Source organism: Mytilus galloprovincialis, chromosome 5, assembly GCF_965363235.1.
Source record: "Mytilus galloprovincialis chromosome 5, xbMytGall1.hap1.1, whole genome shotgun sequence".
NCBI classification, from domain to species: domain Eukaryota; kingdom Metazoa; phylum Mollusca; class Bivalvia; order Mytilida; family Mytilidae; genus Mytilus; species Mytilus galloprovincialis.
In genome coordinates this window covers 43,810,071-43,835,861 of record NC_134842.1, presented here as the reverse complement: position 1 = coordinate 43,835,861, position 25,791 = coordinate 43,810,071, and the positions used below count along the sequence as shown (strand labels likewise).

Here is a 25,791-nt window from a genome sequence, read left to right as displayed (position 1 = left end):
GGACCGCGATTAATATGAGAACTTGATCAGGATTAAGGAAACGTTACTGCATGTTATATGTTACAGCCGATTTCATTGAGTTTGAAGGCAAAAGTAATATCTTTAGTTAGCTTGCTTGTTGGCTGAACCGTGAAGTCCAACAAACAGATAAATTAGTTATGTGTCATACTAGTCTACTTTTAAAGGAGGGTAGTTTACCTAACCTTATAATGACCTCATGGTACCGTTTGGGTAAATAGTTATCAAAGGTACCAGGATTATAATTTAGTACGCCAGACGCGCGTTTCGTCTACAAAGACCCAGCAGTGACGCTCATATCAAAATATTTATAAAGCAAAACAAGTACAAAGTTGAAGAGCATTGAGGATCCAAAACTCCAAAAAGTTGTGCCAAATACGGCTATGCCTGGGATAAGAAAATCCTCAGTTTTTTTTCGAAAATTCAAAGTTTTGTAAACAGGAAATTTATAAAAATGACAATAAGGTACGATATTAAACGTTCAATGTAGGATAAAAAACTTAATTCATATGGTTTTTTTCACTGACCCCCTACCCTCCCTCCCGAACTTAATTTTGGAAAACTTGATTGACCAATAAGGATATATATAAAATCAATGTCAATTAAACAAAACTTGCAGCAATTTTGTCCCCCATCCCCAAAATATTTGAATTTAGTTTTTTTTATCCGTTTTTTGAATGTTAAGGACGACTAATTTCTGTTCGTAATTTACCTGACTAGAATCAATGATAAAAAATTACCAAAACACAGTATTGTCATTGGACGTTTCTGTATTGGTTTGAGGTTTCATCGACCCAGAGGATTACAGAGCCAAGGGTCAACATAGCAGATACATAATCAACATCCTTACTAATTATTTGAAGATATTTACTATTATATAAGTATTCAATCAGTCCATTTTTATCTATCCACGCTTGAACGGTGTGATCACGCCTTATTGAAGATAGTCCAGAATTCAGATAGACATTACATCTGATCCATTAGTGGCCTTCGGCTGTTGTCTTCTCTATGGTCGGGTTGTTGTCGCTTTGACACATTCCCCATTAACTTTCTCAATTTTATTACCGTTCTAATAAATCAATGACATGTTTTATAAATCGCAGAGAGTTTGAATACCATTCGTCATATTGAGATGTAGTTAACTTTTATATAAATGAATAAAATACTACTAGTAAGTGGTTAATATGAAAATACCACATGTGAGAAACTTATATGAATTATGAAAGTATTTTATTAGTAACTTATGCCTCGGTTGTTTAAGTTATTGAATATACTATGGTACGATATACAAATAAGTAGATAAGTGGGATGATTGACAATAGAAACACTATCTACCAATTGAAAGTTAAAATGATGTTGATGTTAGCAACTTACATCAAAGTGGATTTCCAATTTTTTTTATCAAATGCTTTTATTACAATTAGTAACTTATAAGGATGTAAAAGTACTGATACAATACAAGCATGCTGGCCAATTCATGTGGTATAAAAAAATTAACTCAAAGATGTCGGTATTATTTGGAATCACATCCAATTGATGTCAATCTGTTTGGCAGTTAGTATCTCTTGTATTACTCAATTGAATCCAATAGACACTTTATTGCACACGGAATATACTACCTAATACACACCAATTGACTATGTTTGGTACAATTGCATACCAATTGTCAGTTGTTTGCTGGAAACCATGAATAACATTTTATATAACTTCAACGTACTACGCATTTTATGCCACTATATATATATATATATATGTTTTATTCTTCATTGTAGTGATATATATTAGCATAAGGTATTTGTATTTGTACTTGTGAATTGTTGTTTGTTCCCAAGAAGAAAGAAAGGTTATTATAAGAAATGAAAATGTTCTTAAAAAAATCGTTTTATTCGTATATTTCTTAATGGGATACAAGGAATTTAATTGTTTATGTGTTAAGATGAATTGGCCTGCGTCGGCCTGGCACATGCATACATTATTTTTTTAAAACATTAACAAAATGAAAATTATAAAATTTGCTACTGTATGTGATAAAAAACAAATACCTTACTATCATTCGAATGAATATGCAGTGTGTATTATTCAATTAAACGTCGAATGTATGTATAGAGAATGACTGCCACATATCCATTCATTTTGTAATTACGTTAAACTTTATTATTCTGTATCTTTATACATGTAGAAGCAACGGAATGCATTCATATGAAGATGTAAGTAATGGAGTATTATTAAAATATCTGAAGAAGTATCTGCCAAAACATATGAGTGTTTTAGATGTGTTCACAAGTGTACAAGAAGGTATGTTTAATTACTGTGGCGAAGAGTAGTTTTCACCAGGTAGACACTTGTGGAGAGCAAATTTGAATTAACAAGAATATAAAGGATCGGTGATTATCTCTGCCAATATAAACTATTCACCATTTTGTTGGCAAGGACGCTAAAATTACTATAAACAATTTAATAAATATAAACAAGAAAGTACAGTGAGGAAAATGTTTCCAGTCAGACTAAAATGTGACAAACATATCTGTTTCTGTATCTCTTGTAATTAATGTATTCACCTGTCAATTCTCAAACAGTACTTATGATTTTATGTTTATCCCAGGTATAAATTATCTTAGCCGTATTTGGCACAATATTTTGGAATTTTAGGGTCCGAAATGCTCTCCAACTTTGTACTTGTTTGGCTAGATAAATGTTTTAATCTGAGTTTCACTGATGAGTTTTGTGTAGACGTATGGCGTATTAGGTTATAATCCTGATACCTGTGATAGCATACTACAAACGTATGTAAGGACCAAAAACAACCAATTTAATAGCAATATTTTATCAATAATCATAATGTATCGATAACGATTAAACATTTAAGGTGGTACCTAACACTACAGGGAGATAACTCTGTAATGTCAGCTTAACGTTTTAATTACGTTGTGTTGTAAAGGGAATATTAAGCTTCTCAATGATCAAAATTGGTGTTTGTCAAACTGCTATATAACCAGTGTATTTTTTCTGACAAAACGGTTGGTTCAAATTTTTTTAATTTTTATATTTTTGTTTAAGTGTCAAAGTAAATACTTTGACAAAATTTTATGAAAATTAAACGAGCCAAATTAATTTTAGTGAAAGTGTTGGGTACCACCTTAAATTAACAGCAACATAATTTGATTAGAAAATTACACAATTTAGTAAATATGATCAAAACATCAAATATTTCAACTGTTTAACGACCTCTCTTACTCCAGGTATAAACTTCACTTGAATCTAAAAATGTAATACGTAAAATAACAAAAATACCGAACTCAAAAGGAAATTTGAATGGAAAGTCCTTTGTAAAAGGCAAAATGATCATGTCAAATATATCAAACGAATGGGAAACAACTTTCATAGTCCTAACTTGATCAAGCATCTCCGCATGTAGAAATTTGTGAATAAGACCTGTTTTTAGCTAGCTATACCTCTCACGTGCATGACAGTCGCAAATAATTCCATTTTATTGACAACAAGGTTTCAGCAGTTAAATTTGTATGTTAAATTTTAATTTTTATAATATCATTTTTTTTTTAAATTGTAGGTAGAATTTAACAGTTATTAGTACTTGATAATTATAAAATCACTTACTTAGTAACCTAAATTGAGTTATTATATTATTCAGTATTGTTATGTCAAACCTGCGATAGTTGAGAGGCATTTTGTTTTCTGGTCTGTGCTTCCGATCGTTCGTTAGTTCTTCTGTCCGTTTTTTGTGTACGTTTGTTCGTCCATCTGTCCCGCTTCAGATTAAAGTTTTTGGTCACGGCTGTTCTTGATAAGGTTTGTGTCCAATCAACTTGAAACTAAGTTCATAAGTTCCCTATGATATTTCTTTTCTAATTCATATGCCAAATTATAGTGTTGACCCAAATTTCACGGTCCACTGAATATAGAAAATGATAGTGCAAGTTTCAGATTAAAGTTTTTGATCAAGGTTGTTTTTGATTAATTTGAAAAAAAACAACAATAAAGAAATTTAGAAATTATTGAAATGTTTCAACAGCAGTGCTGAAACATTTTGACCCCTTTCAATTGCCTACACAAAGGACGTTTCAATTGTAAAAAATATATACTTGAATGGCGTACTTTTCAAACTCTTTTTATTTTCAATTCAGCCTTTTTGAGAAAAGAAAATCTAAGTTTAGGATTTATCAACTTTAAAGAAAATATCAATATACTAAAAAACACGACGAAAATTCACCATAATGATTATCTTTCAAATGTTTATCATGTTTATATAAAAGCAAATAATCACAATTCCATATTTGACAAAGAGCAATCCGAGGCAAATCTTGAATTGTTATTTAAAATATGTAGCAGTCAGTATTTAAAATAATTTGCGACAGCAGTACTTTTTCAATTCCGTTATTTTTTTTTAAGTCACTAACTGCAATTACATTTCAACATTTTCCACTGTGAGTGTATGTACTACAGTTGATTTAAAGTTTGTGGACCATCTTTTGTTTGTGAAAACTCATGGTAGATATGTGCTTAAAATCAAGATCTTGCTAGCTCATAGCATTGTAATGTAAAGAAGGAGTTATACTATATTTACGAACGAAGGACTAACTATTTCATAATAATTTCATTACTATGCATGCTAAATGCACTTTGTTTTTAACTGAACATATCAAATACAGTAGGCCAATTTTGGTACGCTATTATACGAATGATATTTTAATATTCAGACATGGGAAAGGAACCTCAATATAAACACATTCAGATACCGGAGATTAAGTCGAACTTAGCACAACCTAGACGGTCTTTGGCAGACAGAATTTCGACGAATGGTCATACAGAAGCTTTCAAGAAAAGAACTTTATTATGGAACAGTTTTTATGGTAGGTAACTAATTTCAGCAATTATCATACCTAGCCAAATGGATTTATATTAAAGTACATCACAGAAAGAGTCGTGTAGTAGGATACTTTACCAAGAAGAGGAGTAGGACAATTGTCAATCATTACAACAAAGGACAGAGGTTAATAACCCACGTTTTTCTAACTAATGACATCATTGTTTTTCCTGTTGAAACGTTAAACATTTACCTTGATCATTTATTACATTTCAACATTCAACAAAAATTGTTTTCAAATGAAGGTACATAAATCAACGATAGTCACATGGAATTAAGAATCAAAGGTACTAATGCACTAATGCACGGAAACAATTTTAAATATTTGTGGGCGTTGATCAGCATTTTCTTTTTTTTTTTATTTATAGAATTTCATATTCCATTATATTTGAACTACCTTCTTTTTCAGAAAAACCTCCATCACAAGAAATAGAATTTTCTGAAATAAATGGAAAAGTTTTGATAGATTTCGACGCAGAATTTTCGAATATGCTGACAATATTCGTTACAGTTATACCGATGACAATGGGAGAGTTCCTAAAAGATTACTTATGATGTATTTCTCACTTGCCCAAGGTAAATATTATCTTTACTGCTCCATGTAAATTCATATTGACTGCTCTGAGATAACACCAACAATAAACCTATTCTAAACATTTGCTGCAAAGTCCTACTGAGCGCATTGGGAACATTCCTACTGTGCAAAATTATTTATTTGAAATAACTTCAATAAACTTGATATAAACACTTTAATTCAAGCAAAACGCAGTGATTATGAAGCGATCTGCAATAGAGATTTAATGTTTCGCACATTATTACAAATTAATCTCTCCAATAGTGATTAATTATCCAGTCAATTAAATACATATTAATCTCTCCAATAGAGTTTAATTATTGTAACTGATACTGCAACACTTATCTCTCCAACAGAGACGGTGAACAGTAATATAGAATCAATCTTATTCATAATTGCCTGTAAAAAGGTCAATTTGAACTTATTACTAAACTTAAACAGGTTAACGTGAAACACTAATGATAATGTCTTAGAAAAACAGACACATCAAGTCTCGTGATAAGAGAAAGAAACAAGAAAATACAAAGGAAAACTTCGCACACATCTCAAAAACAAACGTGACTTAAACAAAAACAATAGACACATTAAAAAGATAGAATTATCTCGACAGTATATTGAAGTATTTTCTCAAACAGAACCAAGCGTCTCTGAAATATCATTATTAGCTAAAGGGTTAAAATTCATACCTGTCCCTGCTGAGAAGAACATCAAGCGTAATTTATTACAAAGCTTTGACAAATTGGCACGCAAAATGAGACTTAAATTTCTGTTCTATGGCAATGAAAATGTCATAAATAATCATCCATTTACTATGAAATCAGGATATACACCAAACTTTGCTAATACAGCTATAGAAAATTATGTATTTGCAACTTAAATTGAATTAGGAAGAATACACTTGCAAAAATTCAAAGATAACTTAACAAAATCAGAAAGAATGGCATTACAGTCACTGAAACAAAATAAAGAAATAGTAATTAAAAAAGCTGATAAAAACTCTTCAACAGTGATTCTTGCTAAAAAAGAATTATATTGAACAAGCGTTATCTCAGCTTAACGAGTGAATACATTACGAACAAATTGCAATATCACACTATACGGAGATTTACAATCTAATAGAGCATGTAGAGAGTAAAGTAAAGATATTACATGAACAATCACACATAGATGACATATCGTTGTGATATCTTTTAGACACAAAAGTCGAAAAAATTCAAGTTGGCAAGATTATATCTATTACCTAAAATTCACAAAATTGACCTCAACATCAGAAATGAAATTAGGAGTAATAAAGAATTACTTCAAAGGGTACAAATACCTGGTAGACCTATCATTTCACTATGTAATAGCCCAATTGAAAGAATTGGCCAATTCATTGACTACTTTTCTTCAACCTATTGTACGTCAATTATGGACATTTACACAAGATACGACGTTTTCATTAACAAAATTGAAAGAATAGAGGCACCTGATAATGTCATGTTAGCGACTGTTGACATAAGTAGTATGTACACAAATCTGAGTCACGAAGAAATAATTCAGGCTGTGTACAGAGCGTGGCCTAAACTTATAGCATACAATTATGCAATCCCACTCCCACCACGGAATGAATTTCTGGAATTACTAAGAATTACACTAGAAAACAATGAATTTGAGTTTAATAGCGTAATATTTAAACAAATAGTGGGTGTTCCCATGGGAGCCCCTATGTCGCCAAGCTTGACAGACTTGAAAATTTTTGAAATCATCTCTAAAATACTTGGAGAATTTACACACGCTTTCAAAATTATACATTTGTCAGTATATAGAGATGACGGCTTCATGTTATTTACCGGAAATGAAAATGAATTGCTTGACTTTTTCGAAATAGCTAACAACATTCATCCACTCATTAAGTTCACACAGGAAACCTCAAGGACAAACGTTCAATTTTTAGATGTAACGGTGTACAAAGGAAAGAGATTTATTACAAATAAAATCTTAGATATCAAATTGTATCGCAAACCAACAGATAACTAACAATAACTGCATAAATCATCATCCCACCCATCGTCTGTATTTAAAGGTTTTATTACAGGAGAAATTATAAGATTTATTCGGTCATCTAATAATGTAGAGGACATAGAAGCACAAATTCAATTGTTCAGAGAAAAACTCCAGAAACGGGGTTATGTTGCAGATGAAATTGATCCCATAATAACGAGAACAATGAAAAGAACAAGGGAAAGTACATTACGCTACATAACTAGGAATATTTCTTAACAAAATTTAATCCTAGAGTTAAACAACTGGGTAAAACTTTAAGAAAACACTGGCACTTAATTTCGAATGATGGCACAGCAAACCAACTTTTTCAAAAACCACCCATTATTGCATACCAGAACACAAGAACTTAAAAGAATATTTAACATCTTCTACACTAAAATAGAATATAGGAGATTAAGCTATATAACAATATTCGCAAGTTAATTTAAAGAAAACAGAGAGATGATTCACCGAGTGTCGTGCCCCAGAATTTTCGTTTATTTTTATCATGTTGCTGTAAGGCTAGGGTACCTGATGAGGATAATGCCTAGGTAATATAAAACCTAAACCGAAACACCAGGTGAAAGTACATCATAAAATCAATTATTTCTTACAATTATCTATGCGTATACATGCGTGTATGATTTAACTATTGAAGGAATAATAAAATAGATATCTGCCTACATAGTTTGGTTCAAAACGAAACAAATAGTAATATTGACCGACTATTTTTTAAAAATTAAATATATGGAAATAAACTAAATATGTATTTATTGTAGAGATAATGAGATCTTACATTGATTTTCTGTAGCTATATATACTGTTACAAAAATAGAAGATTTTGTCTTAATATCGAGATGTTTGGATTAATTAAGAACTCGTTCTTATTTCAACATCTATGTGGAGTTATGCTGTTAAAAGATAATTGTGTCTTAGGAATAGTATTGAGATATTTGGATTGGTTAAGGACTCGTTTTTATTTAAACATCGAGTTAATTTGAACCACATATGAAACAGGATTGTTTGATCGAGTAGATATACCTTAATTTCTAAAAAATTAAGTCATATAGTTTTAGGAATTGTAAATAACGTAGCGAAAACTTAAATTAGAATTGAGTAGCTACCGTTCCAATAATTCTTTTATTTTTCCGGTTTCCATTAATTTTAATCATCAAAATTGATAATTTTCAGTGACATATTTTCCGTTGTAGAGTGATTTGAAAAATTATCGCTAGAAATTAAGGGCGAACGCACCAGTTTTCATAAAATAAACAACATCGTCATAATATAGTGATAAACAGATTTTCATTGGTCATCTGAACTCAATTTCTTTACTTAATTTCGCCGTAAAAAAAACTACAATATAGTATAGCTTGCATAAATTATTTCTTAAATACACTATAATGTTTGTTCTCTAATTAAGTGATTAATTGAATAGTCATGTTAGCAAACATGTCTTTAGATTTAATGGTTTCTGTTGCGGAAAATTGATAAAAGTGTTATTATGAACGCGAAAAAGGAGATGTTTGATACATGTTAATGCGACAGTTATTCAGTGACAATTGAATGATTTAAAATAAACAAGTGATCTGATTGCCAACCAAAACCTATATGACTTCAAAAGTCTCTTGAATTGAAGTTGAAATTATATATCTTGTTGCAAAACCCATTTCCAAGCTGAAATACGTTGATATTTAAAAAGTGTATTTATTTGCAGACCATATCAATATTTGGGAGAGTTTCAAAGATTGGACATGACCCAACTAAGATAAAGATTGTGTTACAAGACTTGCAAAAATTAACTGTAGGTATAATCATGTTTTTTGCTGATAATTTTGTTTCAATTTAATGAACATTTTGTTTAAAAACTGCTGTTGTATTAAAATATAAGAATAATAAAATTGAGAATAGAAACGGGGAATATGTCAAAGAGACAACAACCCGACCATAGAACAGACAACAGCAGAAGATCACCAAAAAGGTCTTTAACGCAGAGAAAAATGTTATCTGCTATTGAATACATTATATGAGAAGTAAAGAAAACAATACAAATGACAATATCTGCATAGGTTCCTTAAAAATAACAATTTTTCTAACAACAGTACCTTTGGTCCATTACGGTTATCATAATAAAGGAAAACATTTGTGTTTAGTTCACCTGCCTAAAATAGCTTAAGCCAACTTTTTTTATTATTCTTTTTCTGGTTTTGATCTTTCAACATAATCAGATATCTGTTAAAATTATTTGATGATTTTATCAATAGTTTATTCTTACTAAAATAGGGAGTCGTAATCTGTAAAATGTAATATTCTGCGTCTCTAAGAGTCTGCTTATCTTTCCGGGGCACCTGAGATCACTCCCAGTTTTAGTGGGGTTGGAGTTGCTTAGTCGTTTGTTTTCTATGTTGTGTGTTCTGTACTACTATTTGTCTGTTTGTCTTTTTATTTTTAGCCATAGCGTTATCAGTTTATTTTCGATCTATGAGTTTGACTCTCCCTCTGGTATCTTTTGTCCCTCTTTAGAGTAGAATAGTAAAGACATTCTATTATTCTGTTAGGAACAATGACATGTGTAATCGAAAACTAAAGTTAAAAATAAAATAATAAAACAAAAAGCACTTGGCAGTATATATAAATGGCCAAACATAAGTTATTTCTATGAATTATTTACTACTCTTTCCTTAAGCTAAATTTTTACATAGACAATGTGTATTAACTTATACAAGTTAGTGTGGAAAATGAAACAAAAATCATTTACGATGATGCTTTGTTATAGTTTTATCGTGTCCGTGAAAAAAAAAGTATTGCATTTAGTATGTTTTAATTGCTGTTCTATAAGAAAAACAACGATAAAAATAAGTTGTCTTTTATGAATGGTTACCATCTCAGAACATCTCTTTTATAGTAGTTTGTTTGCTTTTATTGCAGAAAAATTTAAAATTTCGGGTATTTGTTGTGAACACAAAAACACAACAGAAATAGGAAGGACCCACAATCAACTTAGGGAAGCCTTTGGTTGGATTACTAGATCTTTGGAAACCAAGACGACACTCAATAGAATGTAGTGATGGATCTATGTGACTTGTTTCTTTGGGAATATCAAATTACATGAATAGAACAAATAAATATCTTTGACTTACAAAGTTAGAAAACTCTCATTAATGAAATTGATCTATGTGACTTGTTTCTTTGCGAATATCAAATTACATGAATAGAACAAATAAATATCTTTGACTTACAAAGTTAGAAAACTCTCATTAATGAAGTTGATCTATGTGACTTGTTTCTTTGCGAATATCAAATTACATGAATAGAACAAATAAATGTCTTTGACTTACAAAGTTAGAAAACTCTCATTAATGAAATTGATCTATGTGACTTGTTTCTTTGCGAATATCAAATTACATGAATAGAACAAATAAATATCTTTGACTTACAAAGTTAGAAAACTCTCATTAATGAAATTGATCTATGTGACTTGTTTCTTTGCGAATATCAAATTACATGAATAGAACAAATAAATATATTTGACTTACAAAGTTAGAAAACTCTCATTAATGAAGTTGATCTATGTGACTTGTTTCTTTGCGAATATCAAATTACATGAATAGAACAAATAAATATCTTTGACTTACAAAGTTAGAAAACTCTCATTAATGAAATTGATCTATGTGACTTGTTTCTTTGCGAATATCAAATTACATGAATAGAACAAATAAATATCTTTGACTTACAAAGTTAGAAAACTCTCATTAATGAAATTGATCTATGTGACTTGTTTCTTTGCGAATATCAAATTACATGAATAGAACAAATAAATATCTTTGACTTACAAAGTTAGAAAACTCTCATTAATGAAGTTGATCAATGTGACTTGTTTCTTTGCGAATATCAAATTACATGAATAGAACAAATAAATATCTTTGACTTACAAAGTTAAAAAACTCTCATTAATGAAATTGATCTATGTGACTTGTTTCTTTGCGAATATCAAATTACATGAATAGAACAAATAAATATCTTTGACTTACAAAGTTAGAAAACTCTCATTAATGAAGCTGTCAAATATATAATTTATTTGCATTAAATGTTAAGTTTATGACACTTTATAAAAGAAGGGCTCACATTTGTTTGTATTTGTTAGAACAGTGACATGTAGTTTTTTTGGATTGACCAAATGTGATGTCTTTACACCAAATCCATTGGTGTCTTATTGATATATAAGCCTCATATCTTTGAATTGTTTATAAGTTGTTATTAGTTTAGAACTAGCTGCTTTGACTCTTAGATGTTTACCTGTTTTACTTTTTGTTGTGATGGAAGCGGGATGGAAAAATACGCTGACCGGTCAAGTCTGTGTCTTTGTTTGATAAGTTGTATCGATTTCATGAATTTAGTTTCTTTTCAACTGATTTGTATAGTTTATTGCTATGCTGTTATGTTGAACTACTGTTTAGCGCTCACACACATGTTTAACCCCGGAACATATACTTTATGAGCATGTCCCAGGAGAGGTAGTTCAGTGTTTGTCGTTGGTTCATGTCTGTCATAATTGTTTTTCGAAAATTGTTTGGTTAGACCCAAGGCCGTTGGTTTTATCAATTGCTTTATTTTTTGTGTTATATGTCGGGTTTTTTATATCCGAGTTACATAGGTTTTTAATAGTACCAGCCTAAGGTAAAACTTATTTTAAATTGAGATTATAGGAAAAGGCTGGTATTATTATTAAAATATGACTGAACTATGCAACAGCATAATCTTTTACCTAATGAAATAGGCAAACATATTTATAATTATGGAAATAACCATAAGTAAAGATATGTCCACAAAACAAAGCATGAGCAAATGTATAATTATTCTATATTTCACAACATTTGCTAGCTACGAAAATACATGAATTCAAAGCAGTTGTCTCATTTTCAACTACACCACAGCTTCTCATTTTGTGTCGAAGATAAAGGATAAGAAAATTTAGAACTTAAGAAAAATTGTACGAAGAAAATCTTGTTCTTTTTGGAATTAAAATGATGAATGCAAACACACTTGTTTTTGATAATAGATTATCTGCCCCCAAAAACATGACGTATAATGTTGTGCTTTCATATGCATATCAATGAACGTCTACAAATTATCATACATGTTCTAACTAAGTATAGAGTAATCTCTCAAAGTCTGTTATTTTTAAAAAGAACACAGTTATACCTTCACATGTAGATACAAACTTTATTACATTGTAAAGCAAATGAAAGATTGATTACTGTTTGTTTAGTGTGTCTAATTCAGGTATGTTTGGCCGGCGTTATCAGTTGGTTCTTCGACTTTCCAAAGTTTCATATTAATCAGTATCAACTGTAAAAGCACAGAAAAATACATGTAGTATTAATTATAAATTTTCAACTATCTTTTATCTTAACAATGTTATAATACTATATATACTATATGGATATAAGAAGTGGTGTTATGAGTCTCAATGAGACAACTGACATAATTTGTAAAAGTAAACCATTAAAGGTAAAAGCACGGTACTCAACACGGAGCGTTGGCGTACAACGAACAGCAAAATATCAAGGTCTTAAAAATGACAAGTGTAAATCAATTTAAACAGGAAAATCAAAGGTCTTATCTTAAAAATCGAGAACCTCTTATGAACCACATCAACAAACGATAACCACTGAACATCAGGTTCCTGAGTTAGGACATGTGTAAACAAATGCAGTAAATCTAAACGTTTCAATAGGCGCCATTTACACCTAAACCTGATACAATAGTGTAACATCACAAAATAAATCTAGTACATTCTTTCAAACCAAAAAAAACAACAGGTAAAATACTAAATTCTGAAAAATAATTTCATCATTGTTGATTTATTTCTTAATTTTGCATGATTCGTATTGTGTTTATTTTTTGTTTGTGCATTAAAATATCTCATAGATCGGAGTAATAATACAAACATGAATTACTCAAAATTATTTTCCTTACCTTCATGTTCATGTACTTGTGCAATGCAAGGTTTGATATATAGTGAAAATTGAATACCACCTTATATCGTTTATGGTTTATAGTTTTCCATATGATAATAAACGACCCGTTTGATGTTTCTCACACAAATTACTCTACTTTCTATTCATAATAATTCTTATGTAACAATTTCACGGAAAATTGATGTTCTTATCCTGGTCCCGCTAACATAAGTACTAAATAGTTCATTATCATAGTTAGTGCATTTTAGTATACAATAAATGAATCACAGAATACTTTTTAAGTCAATACTTGCTGTTATGCATAAAACCACATATGTTAAGATATGCAATCGTTGTACAAACTTATCATAAGTCATGTAGAAAAAAATCATGCATTCGGAACAAATCATTCTTATTTGAGTAGTGTTATGTATATCAGACCTGTTCTAGATGTGTTACAGCATATAAGAAAAAACATTGATATATTGTATATGTTTTACCCTTGATTTGACATTTTTATTAAGAAGAAAAAACAAATGTGTCTGTATTGTTTACACTCAATTAAAACTTGAGTAATAATACTTTTTAAAAAGGGTGTGCAGTCATTCAAATCTTAGTCAAATAGTCTTAGAATGAACAGATGCAATACAGTAAAATAAAATTCCAAGTTTTGAGGTCGTCATAATGTATCAATATAGAGCTAATCTTCCTTATCGCCGATGGGGAGAATATACAAAGAACACCAAATGGTCGTTTATAATAATTGACAATAACGACAGACGATCTGTGTTTGCCTCTGCAGATAGTTAATACATGTTGTGATGAACATAATAATCATTGTGAAAATGTAGTTTATTAATCGTGGTAAACCATATTTTGCAATATTTTATCATATGAATCTGGTGAGTCCTACATTTGTCCTCATCTATCAATTGCGAGTACATTTCACATGTCAAATCCCGTTGACATTGTTAACAAACTTACGTTTGATTATGAACTTTAACTCAACTATACCAATACTATTCTCCGCTTTTGCAACATAGGTTCCAAGATCTGATTTGTTGAACCTGTGCATTTTCAAACTGTTAGTATATCTAGAACAATACCAGTCCAGTCCACTTTGAATAAAAAAGCCATGTTCATTACTATTATTTTCCTCGGTTATTTTCGTTCTACCATTTGCACTTTCCTTCCACCAAGTAACAGTTGTTTGAGGGCAACCTGAAATAAATAAACAGTAGTATACCGCTGTTCAAAACTCATAAATCCATGGACAAAAAACAAAATCGGGGTAACAAACTAAAACCGAGGGAAACGCGTTAAATATAAGAGGAGAACAACGACACAACACTAAAATGTAACACACACAGAAACGGACCAAGCATCAGACAACATCCCACGAGAATAACAAACATAACATCAAAACCAAATACATGAATTTGGGATAGACAAGTACCGTGACACGTCTTCTCGCAATGTGAAGTTACACTCAAAAATAAGAGAAAACATTCGGCATAAATATGATAGAATGATCGTAAATAGATAATCAAGTAATACATTATAAGTGTGAAAAGCCAAGTTTAATATGAAAGTAATATGAAAACAATAGGATTGCATATAAATCATAAAGTATTAAATGGTATAACTATATTGACAATATGCTACATTTTATCCTGTAATATTGGCCAATGAACGTTGCAAATTTTAACCATCAATTTTGTAAATAATCTTGGTATTATTTACAAGGCAGCGTAATTTATGTGCAATATATACATTGAGTTGCAAAAGCTTCTTATCATCTACATCCGATATCACCTGGATATATGCATGCTTGATAAAGCTGGTTGTTCTAGCGAAATATTGCGTTTATTTGTATCGCATTGTTAATATTTTAAACATTCTAATATTTACATACTAAATAGTGTGTTAAAATTACATTGTTAGGCTATCGACAATATGCTACATGTATATAATTTCTTTATATACACAAATGACAACCGGAATTCGACTGAACATGTGAATGACCAATTCATTAGTAATTTTAAAGGCAACGATTAATGGGCAAAATATTCACCATGCAGTCACCTTTAAATATGCCTAAATTAAGAAAATGTGAATTTTCGAATACGTTCCGAATCGTCAAATGTTCAAACATGTAGTGTCGAAATAAAATTCACGACTCCAAATTATGAATTTTGCTTAATGACGTTATTTAATTCACCCATTATTTATAAATAAATAATACTATCTGAAAAGTTGACATACAGTATTTTTTTTAGATTTTGACTTATGTCCCTTTTTTGTCATAAAATTCCTAACGTTTCAGCGTATTTATTACCAATGTTAATTCAACTGATCGGGAGGGGCTTATGTCTTAATTTGCATAGGCACAGGCTATTTGAAAATGTTTGTGATAATAATGATTGCCGTTATACTTATTATTGTTCTCTGGTCACCTATCAGTGTCACCAAACAGATAAACAAAAGAACTGAGTGTAGGATATGTAAAGAATGCACTAGTTTAAATTTATAATATTGATACGTGCTAAATATTTTAAAGCTGCCTATTATATTATTCTTTTTAAAACATTTTTAATTGTGAGATTTATATGAAACGTGCTTTCCAAATAAAGATGTAAAAAATAAAACTTGTACACCGACGGCCACTCAGTAAAAGTCTTTTAAAAAATATGTTTGCTGTTCAAGAAATGCAATTAATAAGGTCGAAGTATCATTTGCAACGTATCCCCTGCTTCCTAAACTCTACCATAACGAATTTTATTAAGATAAAAAGGATATCAAAACATTAAATAATTACAACATATATGCATAGTTTGCAACTCATTTGCTGCCGTCTTAATAGTTATATAGTGTCATATCCACAATTTCCAAAACGTGACAATTATTACATGTTTTTAAACTTCACACAATAAAGTAATATACACCAAGCCATTCAAATACATAGGTTTCAAAATTCTTGATTACGGTTATAGTGGGATATATTATGGCCATAATTGTGCAAATCGTGATACAAGCATGACATTTGGTACATGGGTAGACTAAATGATAATTAAAAAAATTCAGTTGCTGGCCATAAAAAAAAACATTTTTTCAAGATGGCGTCAGATCCATTTGGTTACATTTCGTAAATCTTTTTGAAAGCTGTGTAATAGGTATAATCCAATGTAAGTTTTGAAAAAACTTAAATAACAATTCCTAAAGTACGAAAAAACAATACCTACATGAAGAAAAAAGCGATTTCCGGTCCCAAAATGCCGGCAAAACATGGAAAATGTCAATTTTGTTCTTGTCTTTTAACTTACCAAGAGATATCATTATTTTTTTTAGGTTCAAATGCATATATAGTTTGTGTAGAACGCCAGGTTGCTTATCTATCAATTATCTGACAGTTACCAATAAACAAACCTGTACACGAAAGGTCAGAACGGTAGCATTTACAGCTGAGTTTCTTGCATTCCCATTTCAAAAAATCATGACACGAGGATCCATTTTGGTTTCCAATTGTCATTGTTTTTTGTTTTTTTTTCATTAACCCAACTCCTGTGTTCATGATTTGGTACTTGAAAATGTCGATTGCATTAATCCGGACGAGCCAAAAAATGTCCACCTAGATATGCTTCCCTGTTAATCATAATCCAGAAAAAACGTCGGCCAGACACAGTTTTAAAAAAGAATTAGCTTGTTCCAATTTTCCAGCCTTGAACGAATATAATTTAATTAAATCAATAAAACTCATCTTATATATCAAAACTAAGGTTACCTTTATTTTATCGGATTTACGGTTTATTACGTAAGAAATTAACACGAAACTGAGGTTCCAATTGCATTGAATTAAGACGTCCTGATCAGAATGTCTGGATTCTGTATATATCTTTCTGTCATTTATTCGTTGTTTAAATATTGACACTTTCAATCAAAAATGTTTCAGCGACGTGTGTCTATTAAGAACCGTGTCATTAGACTAAAGAAAACAAGGTAAAGTGACATCTACATTACTTATAATACCAGTATTTCGTTCATACTATTGATATTACTAAAGAGCAAACACAAAGACTTTATTATAGGATTAAACACAATTCCTCTAGAGGTTATTGATGTGTAAACCGGGACTTTTACGTTAAGCTTGTGAGTAGGCGACCTAGTTAACACATCAATAACCTAAATAAAAGTGTTAAATCCTTTTATTTCTTCAGCCAAATATCCGCGATTTTTAATTAACTTTTGTTTGTGTAATGGCTACTATAATTACCATCAAATGCAGACAGGTCATAACTAAGGAGTTGGTCGCCATATTGACTTACTAAAATCTATAAATGTTCGATAAATGCAACATAATCTAAAATGAAGTAGCACCTACATCAAAAACTTCATTTTAATGTCATATTATCCGAATATGAATCGCACAAGGATCGAAATAATCTTTCCCTTGAAATTTTTCATTCGTATGACGTGTTTTGCCATGACGAAAATTCGCTAAATCATTCATGAAATTTCGCGGATTTTTATTTAAATTTAAATTTTATACATTTTCGAAGCTTCAATACATTTCTTTTTTGTTTTATATGCATTAAAATAGAAACAACTGTAACATGTGTAACGTATTTGTTTCTTAATCTCAATTTGCTGAAAAACCGGGATCCCTACATGCATGTGTATCGCGCATGAATAGAACACAGTGAAAGTTACGAAAGTAGTTTCGGAAACACGGTTGATCGAAGTGTAAACCAAGAGAAATATTTTAATTGACCAATCCAAATCAAGTATTTATAGAAATGTAAATCATATAAGACATGTAAGAATTATACCCTTTTATATTATACATTTTCGAAGCTTTAATACATTTTTTTTTCTTTTATATGCCTTAGAACACTTGTAACGTATTTACTTTTTAATCTTAATTTGCTGAAAAACCGGAATCCCTGCATGCATGGGTATCGCGCATGAATAGATCACAGTGAAGGTTACGAAAGTAATTTCGGAAACATGGTTCATCGAAGTGTAAACCAAGAGAAAAATTCTAATTGACCAATTCAAGTATTTATAGATATGCAAATCATATAAGAATAATACTTTTTTTATATTATTGCAAATGACTTGTTGTTATGTAATCTTACCATGAACCAAGACTTCCATTTTTCCATCTACCCCATCATTTAATATTTGATTTTCTGTATATGTCCTAATAGGAACGGAATCATATTTCATCGTCGGTTTGTATCTGCTTACTTCAAACCGTTTCCAACGACCTTCTATTCTTCCTACGCTATTTTCAGCTATACAAATATAGTATCCATTGTCAGCTTCAGTCATTGATGGAAAATGTAACAGGGGGCCCTGTCATAATAGTCAAGAAGAAATTGAACAAAAGATTTGGAGTATCAACAACATTAATTATTCCATTGACAATTTGTTATCTTGTCAAAGAGCGATTTTCATCTTATGAACATATTTCTTATGGATTGTTTTTAGGGTTAAAGCTGGTCGTTTTTTTGCAATAATGAACAAGATATGTCTGTTAATACATTGACGATCATCTTTATACTTTACTCACCTTGGCACACATTATATCTACAACGATATCCGTTGAATAAATGATATTTTGACTGACCATTCTTATGTCCAATTGCCATCAATGACAATTGATTTTCTCAATAGACGGAGACATCAAATAAAAGGGTGAACTAACCATATGCTTACATTGCGTTCAGACAGGCATATTTGAAAAACAAATTTAAGAATATATACAACTGACAGTAGAGCCAAGACTGACTATGTGGTAGGGCTTCGTTCATTGTTGAAGGCCGTACGGGTACGTATAATTGTTAATTACTGTGTCATTTTGGTCTCTTGTGGAGAGTTGTCTCATTGGCAATCATACCACATCTTCTTTTTTATATGAAAGGTACAGTTGTTTGTTTAGACACGTAGTGTTCTTTAGTAATTAAATATGATATGCAATGAATGTATATAATTAAAACATACGGTTACATGCCTGGTTTTTTTAGGGCGTCACGAGCGTATGACATACTGAACTATATAATCTTATATATCTTTAATGATTGTTCCTGAAATATACCATGACTTTAATGGTTGTTCCTAAAATAGACCATGACTTTAATGGTTGGTCCTGAAATATACCATGACTTTAATGGTTGTTCTAAAAATAGACCATGACTTTAATGGTTGGTCCTAAAATATACTATGACTTTAATGGTTGGTCCTAAAATATACCATGACTTTAATGGCTGTTCCTAGAATATGACATGACTTACGATCCTATTACTTTACTTGTTATTTCGCAAAAATTGTTATTGTCGCTGGGCTTCTAAAATGTCGTCTATGACTTTTTTGGCTAAAAATACTTCTTGACATCAATGGTCTCGGCGGGAGGAAATCTTTGGTATACCAAAATAGCATACAGTTAGACCAATCAAAATGTGTGGAATAAGACATATTGCAAAACTGCCAATGTCATTTGTTTGTAAAATTTGCTTCCAAAATGTTGTATGAAAACTTGAAAATCTTTGTAGAATGGCTTTGGGAAAAAATAATTGCACATTTCTGTGAAAATAGGTTACGTTCTTGGATAATCCAGAAATGTCAAAGTTTTTATTTCACTGCTATTTACAAAAATGTTCAAGTTCACATACGACATTTTGGAAGCATGCATTTTACCAAAATTTTCAAAGCCTGTTTGTGAGATATTTTTTTATTGAAAAAATTGTAATTTACAACATTTTAGAACATTTTAGAAGCCCAGCGACGTTATGCTTGTCATATTTTTATATTACATATAGCGCATAGGGATTTTTGTGATGCCTATGGCTATTTAGATTTAACTAATGGGCTTATTCTCTTGAAATAAAGATTATTTATTTATTGTCTTGGTGTATATCTTCCTTTCAAGATCATTTTGTTCTTACTTGGGAATGACTGTGTTCCTTTTGAATATTTCGAAACTGTTCATCGCCAATCTTAATCCATGATATATTGGGTTTTGGGATGCCTGTGGCTATACATTCGTATAGAACATCAGAACCATTAATTATGGAATCAATATACAAATTTCTATCATACTTGTATCCTGTGATTTTTGGAGTACCTGCTATAGTCAAATGAAAAGAGAAAGCGTTAAAAACATATATTTATATAAAGAATCTATGTGGCTTGCTACATGTATCAGTTTACGGTCGTTGTTGAAGTTTATACGGAGACGTATGGTTGATAACGTACACGACATATGGTCTATAGATGTTTAATCAGCTGATATTAACCCTAGTGATGACAAAACCAGATAACTTCTATGATATTTCCACACACGAACATTTTATTTTCTTCAATGAACAATACTGAATTCTAAATCTGTACGTTGCATTTGATATATTTTCTCAATTCGATTGGCTTCAATTGTAGCGACATCAGTTTAAGAAGACATTACATATGACATGTGTAAAAAAATAATGTTATTACAAATGGGCAACCATTTCAATATAAAACTAGATCTTCCATTGCAAGCAATAGCGGATGGCACCCTTTCCCCATTGCCAGGCCAGCGGCATCCATTTAGAAAGTTTTTGCTGTTTCCATGTCAACGGCAACCATTTTGAAAATTCGAAACTCAAAAGTTAAGTCTACATAAGCTAGGCAAAATTTGTTATAAGTTTCATTAAATTTTAAAGCATTTTGAAGTTTTTCATAATTTTGCTCTTCCCATGGTAACGGCGGCCATTTTGAATATTCCAAAGTCAAACCCCCGCTGCAATTTTTTCCCTCCATAATCATATATACCACCATATTCCATTTAATGTCTCTAGAATAAATTTAACATTGATGTTCTGGAATGTTCTGTGAAAATTCAAAGTTTTGATTTTTTTGCATTGTTTCCATAGAAACAACAGCCATTTTGGAAATTCCAACTGCAAATACCACATCTTCCAATGTTGCTCATCGTTACTGTGAAGTTTCATTAAGTTTGGAACATTTTGAGATTTTTGAAATTTTTGGAGTAGTTTCCATGGCAACATAGTAGTTCCAATGAGTGCCAAAATCATCCTACAACTGTATATAGTGGGCACCTCCAGGATATTCACTACATAATTATTCTGTTTGCTGTTTTCCTTATTTTTTACTTTGCGCAATCGTTAAAGGGTTGTTTATTTGATCAAGTAATACTTTAAATTCTTTTTTTTTTCCATGTCAACTATATTCTCCTTTTAAACATGTAATATTTGTTGTTATCCTACTATTGAAAAACTAAGAACGTTCTCTTTTTGGCTCTCAATAATGACGACTTCAGTATGTATATTAATGAAATTTATCCTGTTGAACTTACTTTAAATAAAGCTAATACTAACAATGACCACTGCCCTTTTCTCGATCTTGATATCTATATCACTAATGGAAAGCTGAATACTAAAATTTATGATAAAAGGGATGATTTTTCATTTCCTATCGTTAATTATCCGTTTTTAGATGGTGACGTTCCCTTGTCACCATCTTACGGTGTTTATATATCTCAACGTGTACGATTCGCTCGTGTATGTAACAATGTTTTAGATTTTAACGAGAGAAATTTATGTATTACTGAAAAATTATTACACCAGGGTTTTCGATATCACAAACTAGTCAAAACTTTTACTAAATTTTATCATCGGTATAAAGACATTATTCGTAAATATAGCTCAACATGCAGACTTTTAATACGTTCAGGTATTTCACATCCAATTTTTTATGGTAATATTCTTTATAAAGCACAAAGGTGTCAGTATTCACCTCAGAAACTTACAAAACCTTTGAATAGACTTATTAAGAAGGGATATAATTACGATACTGTTGTCAAGTCATTAAAGATTGCATATTTTGGCGTTAATATTGAGTCACTGATAAGGTCTTTGCATCGGAACTAAACACATTTATTCTAAAAACAGTTGTTGGCATGACACGGGTTATGTTCTTCTCATATATGTTATGATGGTATGATACTAAACCCCTAACGGGAAGGATTGTGCCTGATGTTCATATGATGAAATCATAATCTTTCAGTCAGTTTAGTTGAAGTCTGGAGCTGGCATGTCAGTTAACTGCTAGTAGTCTGTTGTTATTTATGTATTATTGTCATTTTGTTTATTTTCTTTGGTTACATCTTCTGACATCAGACTCGGATTTCTCTTGAACTGAATTTTAATGTGCGTATTGTTATGCGTTTACTTTACTACATTGGTTAGAGGTATAGGGGGAGGGTTGAGATCTCACAAACATGTTTAACCCCGCCGCATTTTTGCGCCTGTCCCAAGTCAGGAGCCTCTGGTCTTTGTTAGTCTTGTATTATTTTAATTTTAGTTTCTTGTGTACAATTTGGAAATTAGTATGGCGTTCATTATCACTGGACTAGTATATATTTGTTTAGGGGCCAGCTGAAGGACGCCTCCGGGTGCGGGAATTTCTCGCTACATTGAAGACCTGTTGGTGACCCTTTGCTGTTGTTTTTTATTTGGGCGGGTTGTTGTCTCTTTGACACATTCCCCATTTCCATTCTCAATTATATCTGTATTGAAGAATCAAAGTTGCGAATTAAGAAACTATTTACCAATCGTCTTCTATTTATGCCCTATTTGTAATTTAATTAGGTAAACCGTATGAACGATCATAATTTTCATCATAATCATTTGCAACGCTTAAGCAATGTCTTTCATTTACATAGTAATTATCTGTCATAGTATTTTATTTTCGTGTTACTTACTTGGATACTTTAAATATTCAGGTTCTGTTGTCCATGTTGTAGGGTCAGGCGTCTTCTCTCTTACTACACACTGGTATATACCTTCCCATTCTATACAGTTTGAACTAATATTAACAAGAACAGTTGCCTGCCCGTCACCATCATCATTAATCACATCATAACTGTACTGAGGATATCCGACCGTAATAACTTAAAGAGCAAAAGTTAATTTCATAAAACCACATGCTGAGACAAAATTTTCATAAAATACAGAATCCAAAACCAAACTAAATTTAGTAACACCATCATTTTAACCGATATATACTCGATACACATTAAAATGTACAGTATCAGCGTTCCACACCGAATTTTCAGTATTGAACTGCTTGTCTGAACGTGGCAAGATCCAGTAATATATATACTTGGTATATATGATCACTCTCAATATCATCACAATAATGTTAAGCCTTCGAACTATTACCAGATTCAGAAAATATGTAACAAAGATAAAGGATTTCAGTTAATGACTTGTTGATTTTGGTTTTAAAAACTAACTATGCCTGTGAAGGAACATTAATTTATTATAAAGAAAATATCTATATTGTCTAAATACTCATATGATGCTGCCCGTTAAATCCAAATAAGTATATGTGTATTTCTACGTGTAGTGACAAGAACACGTTATACCTTATAATGAATCAATACCTGGCGTTATAATTTTTATAAATTATCTAGAAAATTAGCATAACAATGTAAGAGTAGATCTGATTCTTCACTTCCGTCTCGAGCGGGGCTGGAACGTGTACTTTTCACTTCTCACTTATATGACAACACCGCAAGGCAACGCGCAGACGCCTCATCCCCTTCTCTGATTATAGCTAATAAAAATCAGCTTACGTTTCGGGAGATTTTACCTTCTCGTTAGAATTAAACAATATTATCTAACACAATATACGAATTAGTTTTAAGTGTAAAAGAATAATCTTCTACTTATCTCTTCAGCATAATTACAGGATGAATCTATTTTAAGAAGCATACAATCACTGTTAATTGATATCTAGATACACACATGAAAACAAGGCTTAAAGATTTTTTTTAAGAATAGATCGCCATAATGAGTATAGCGCTTGTATCGATATATTTTGATCTAAACAAAAATCTTAGTCAAAACTGTCATGCGCTTTATAACACACTAATCAAAGTAACAGGTCTTACAATCAACAAAGTCTTTTGAGTAAATCCTCGATAAAAGTAGCTGCAAATAAATAAGTTAAAGGCTAGTATTGATACTAGTAATATTTAGGTTTCATTTCATTAAAAGAAAGCATAGATATGACAACATCGGAGATTCTAGTTTGATTGTTAACAATAATCATTTTTAATCTGAAATATAACTTTTAATGACCAGCACGACGATTTTCATAATTGTAACAGAATATGCGTATCTTAAAAAGTCACTTGCGACCATTCTGTTCTGTTGGTGTAGTTTTTGTTGTCGTAAATTTTAAGATTTGTAAGTATTGGTTTGTACGCCGATGTTTGTCTTTCGGCGATTGTTTTGCCATGAGATTGACAGTTTTCAAACATACGTTTGATTATCGCTTTGATATATTTCGCCCTTTTTTGTTATTGTTAAAAGATTATAAGCTGTTCTGAAACTTTCAATTCTGCAACAGTAGTATCCCGCTGTTCAAAAGTCATAAATCATCAAATCGATAAAGATAATGAGGTTGCTTCCTTTTTAACTACTGCGTTGTTATATGTTACATGTCTTAAGTGACCAAATCTGTTCGGTTTACTAGATATATTATAATGCTTATAGCAACACACTGTTAAGCAAGTATTATCTTGTGAGTATATTGCATCCCACCATGTTTAATATTCATCGATTATACTCATGTGTGTGTACGTGAGGAAGACACAAATGCATATGTACATGCATGTGGACTATAAAACGCTCGACAAATAGAAGACGTGCGTAAAAGTAGAAAATGTTGCAATTGTTTATTTTGATAGGGTAACTTTGGTGCTTGATTACATTATGCATGTTATATATAAAACTAAACAAAGATTCGAGGTTTATATTACATTGTGCTACAAATGACATTGCATTCCGCCTATTTTAATAGACTTATCAGCTTTAAACAAAACTACAGAAAGGCAAAATCTGGTACGAATTTAAAGAGCATTTTATCATAATCAAAATCATATACCTCAGAATTTGCTGGCATATCTGTTGCTTTACAACTTATTGTGCAATTTTCGTCCTTAAACTCATGCTTAATCTCAATGTCAGGTTTTGCTTCTACAAAAAAAGCATCAACTTAATCCAAATATAAAATCAATAAAATGACTGCCAATAGTATGGTGATCCCAAGCATACTCTTTGGACCAACATTATAAGCAATTATATCAGTTAAATCTACTTTAGATACATTTATTTTCGTGAATTGATGAAAACTTTATCGTAGACATTTAAAGTCGTGATTTTGTCCAAGTTTGCACACACCAGTTTGACAGTTTCTTACTCGTTGAACCTTTACATTCGTGATTCAAAATGTCATATTTTCGAAATGACTACTTGATAAGATAG

The 25,791-nt window shown here is 31.0% G+C and overlaps 1 protein-coding gene and 1 long non-coding RNA gene across 2 annotated transcripts; one reads left to right on the top strand and one right to left on the bottom strand.

The window, feature by feature from the left end:
* Positions 1 to 2,218: 2,218 nt before the first annotated feature.
* Positions 2,219 to 5,470, top strand: LOC143074541 (uncharacterized). Its single transcript, XR_012977924.1, has 3 exons — positions 2,219 to 2,313; positions 4,734 to 4,886; positions 5,310 to 5,470. It is a non-coding gene; the product is annotated as an uncharacterized LOC143074541 (long non-coding RNA).
* A 7,230-nt stretch (positions 5,471 to 12,700) lies between these two features.
* LOC143074540 (protein amalgam-like) lies at positions 12,701 to 25,499 on the bottom strand. Its single transcript, XM_076249945.1, has 7 exons — positions 25,412 to 25,499; positions 24,414 to 24,453; positions 23,220 to 23,408; positions 20,404 to 20,585; positions 18,595 to 18,814; positions 14,444 to 14,680; positions 12,701 to 12,848 (listed from the first exon to the last, which is right to left on the bottom strand). The coding sequence occupies exons 1-7, from the start codon at positions 25,427 to 25,429 to the stop codon at positions 12,835 to 12,837; spliced, it is 900 nt and encodes a 299-aa protein (XP_076106060.1). The 5' UTR covers positions 25,430 to 25,499; the 3' UTR covers positions 12,701 to 12,834.
* Positions 25,500 to 25,791: the final 292 nt, after the last annotated feature.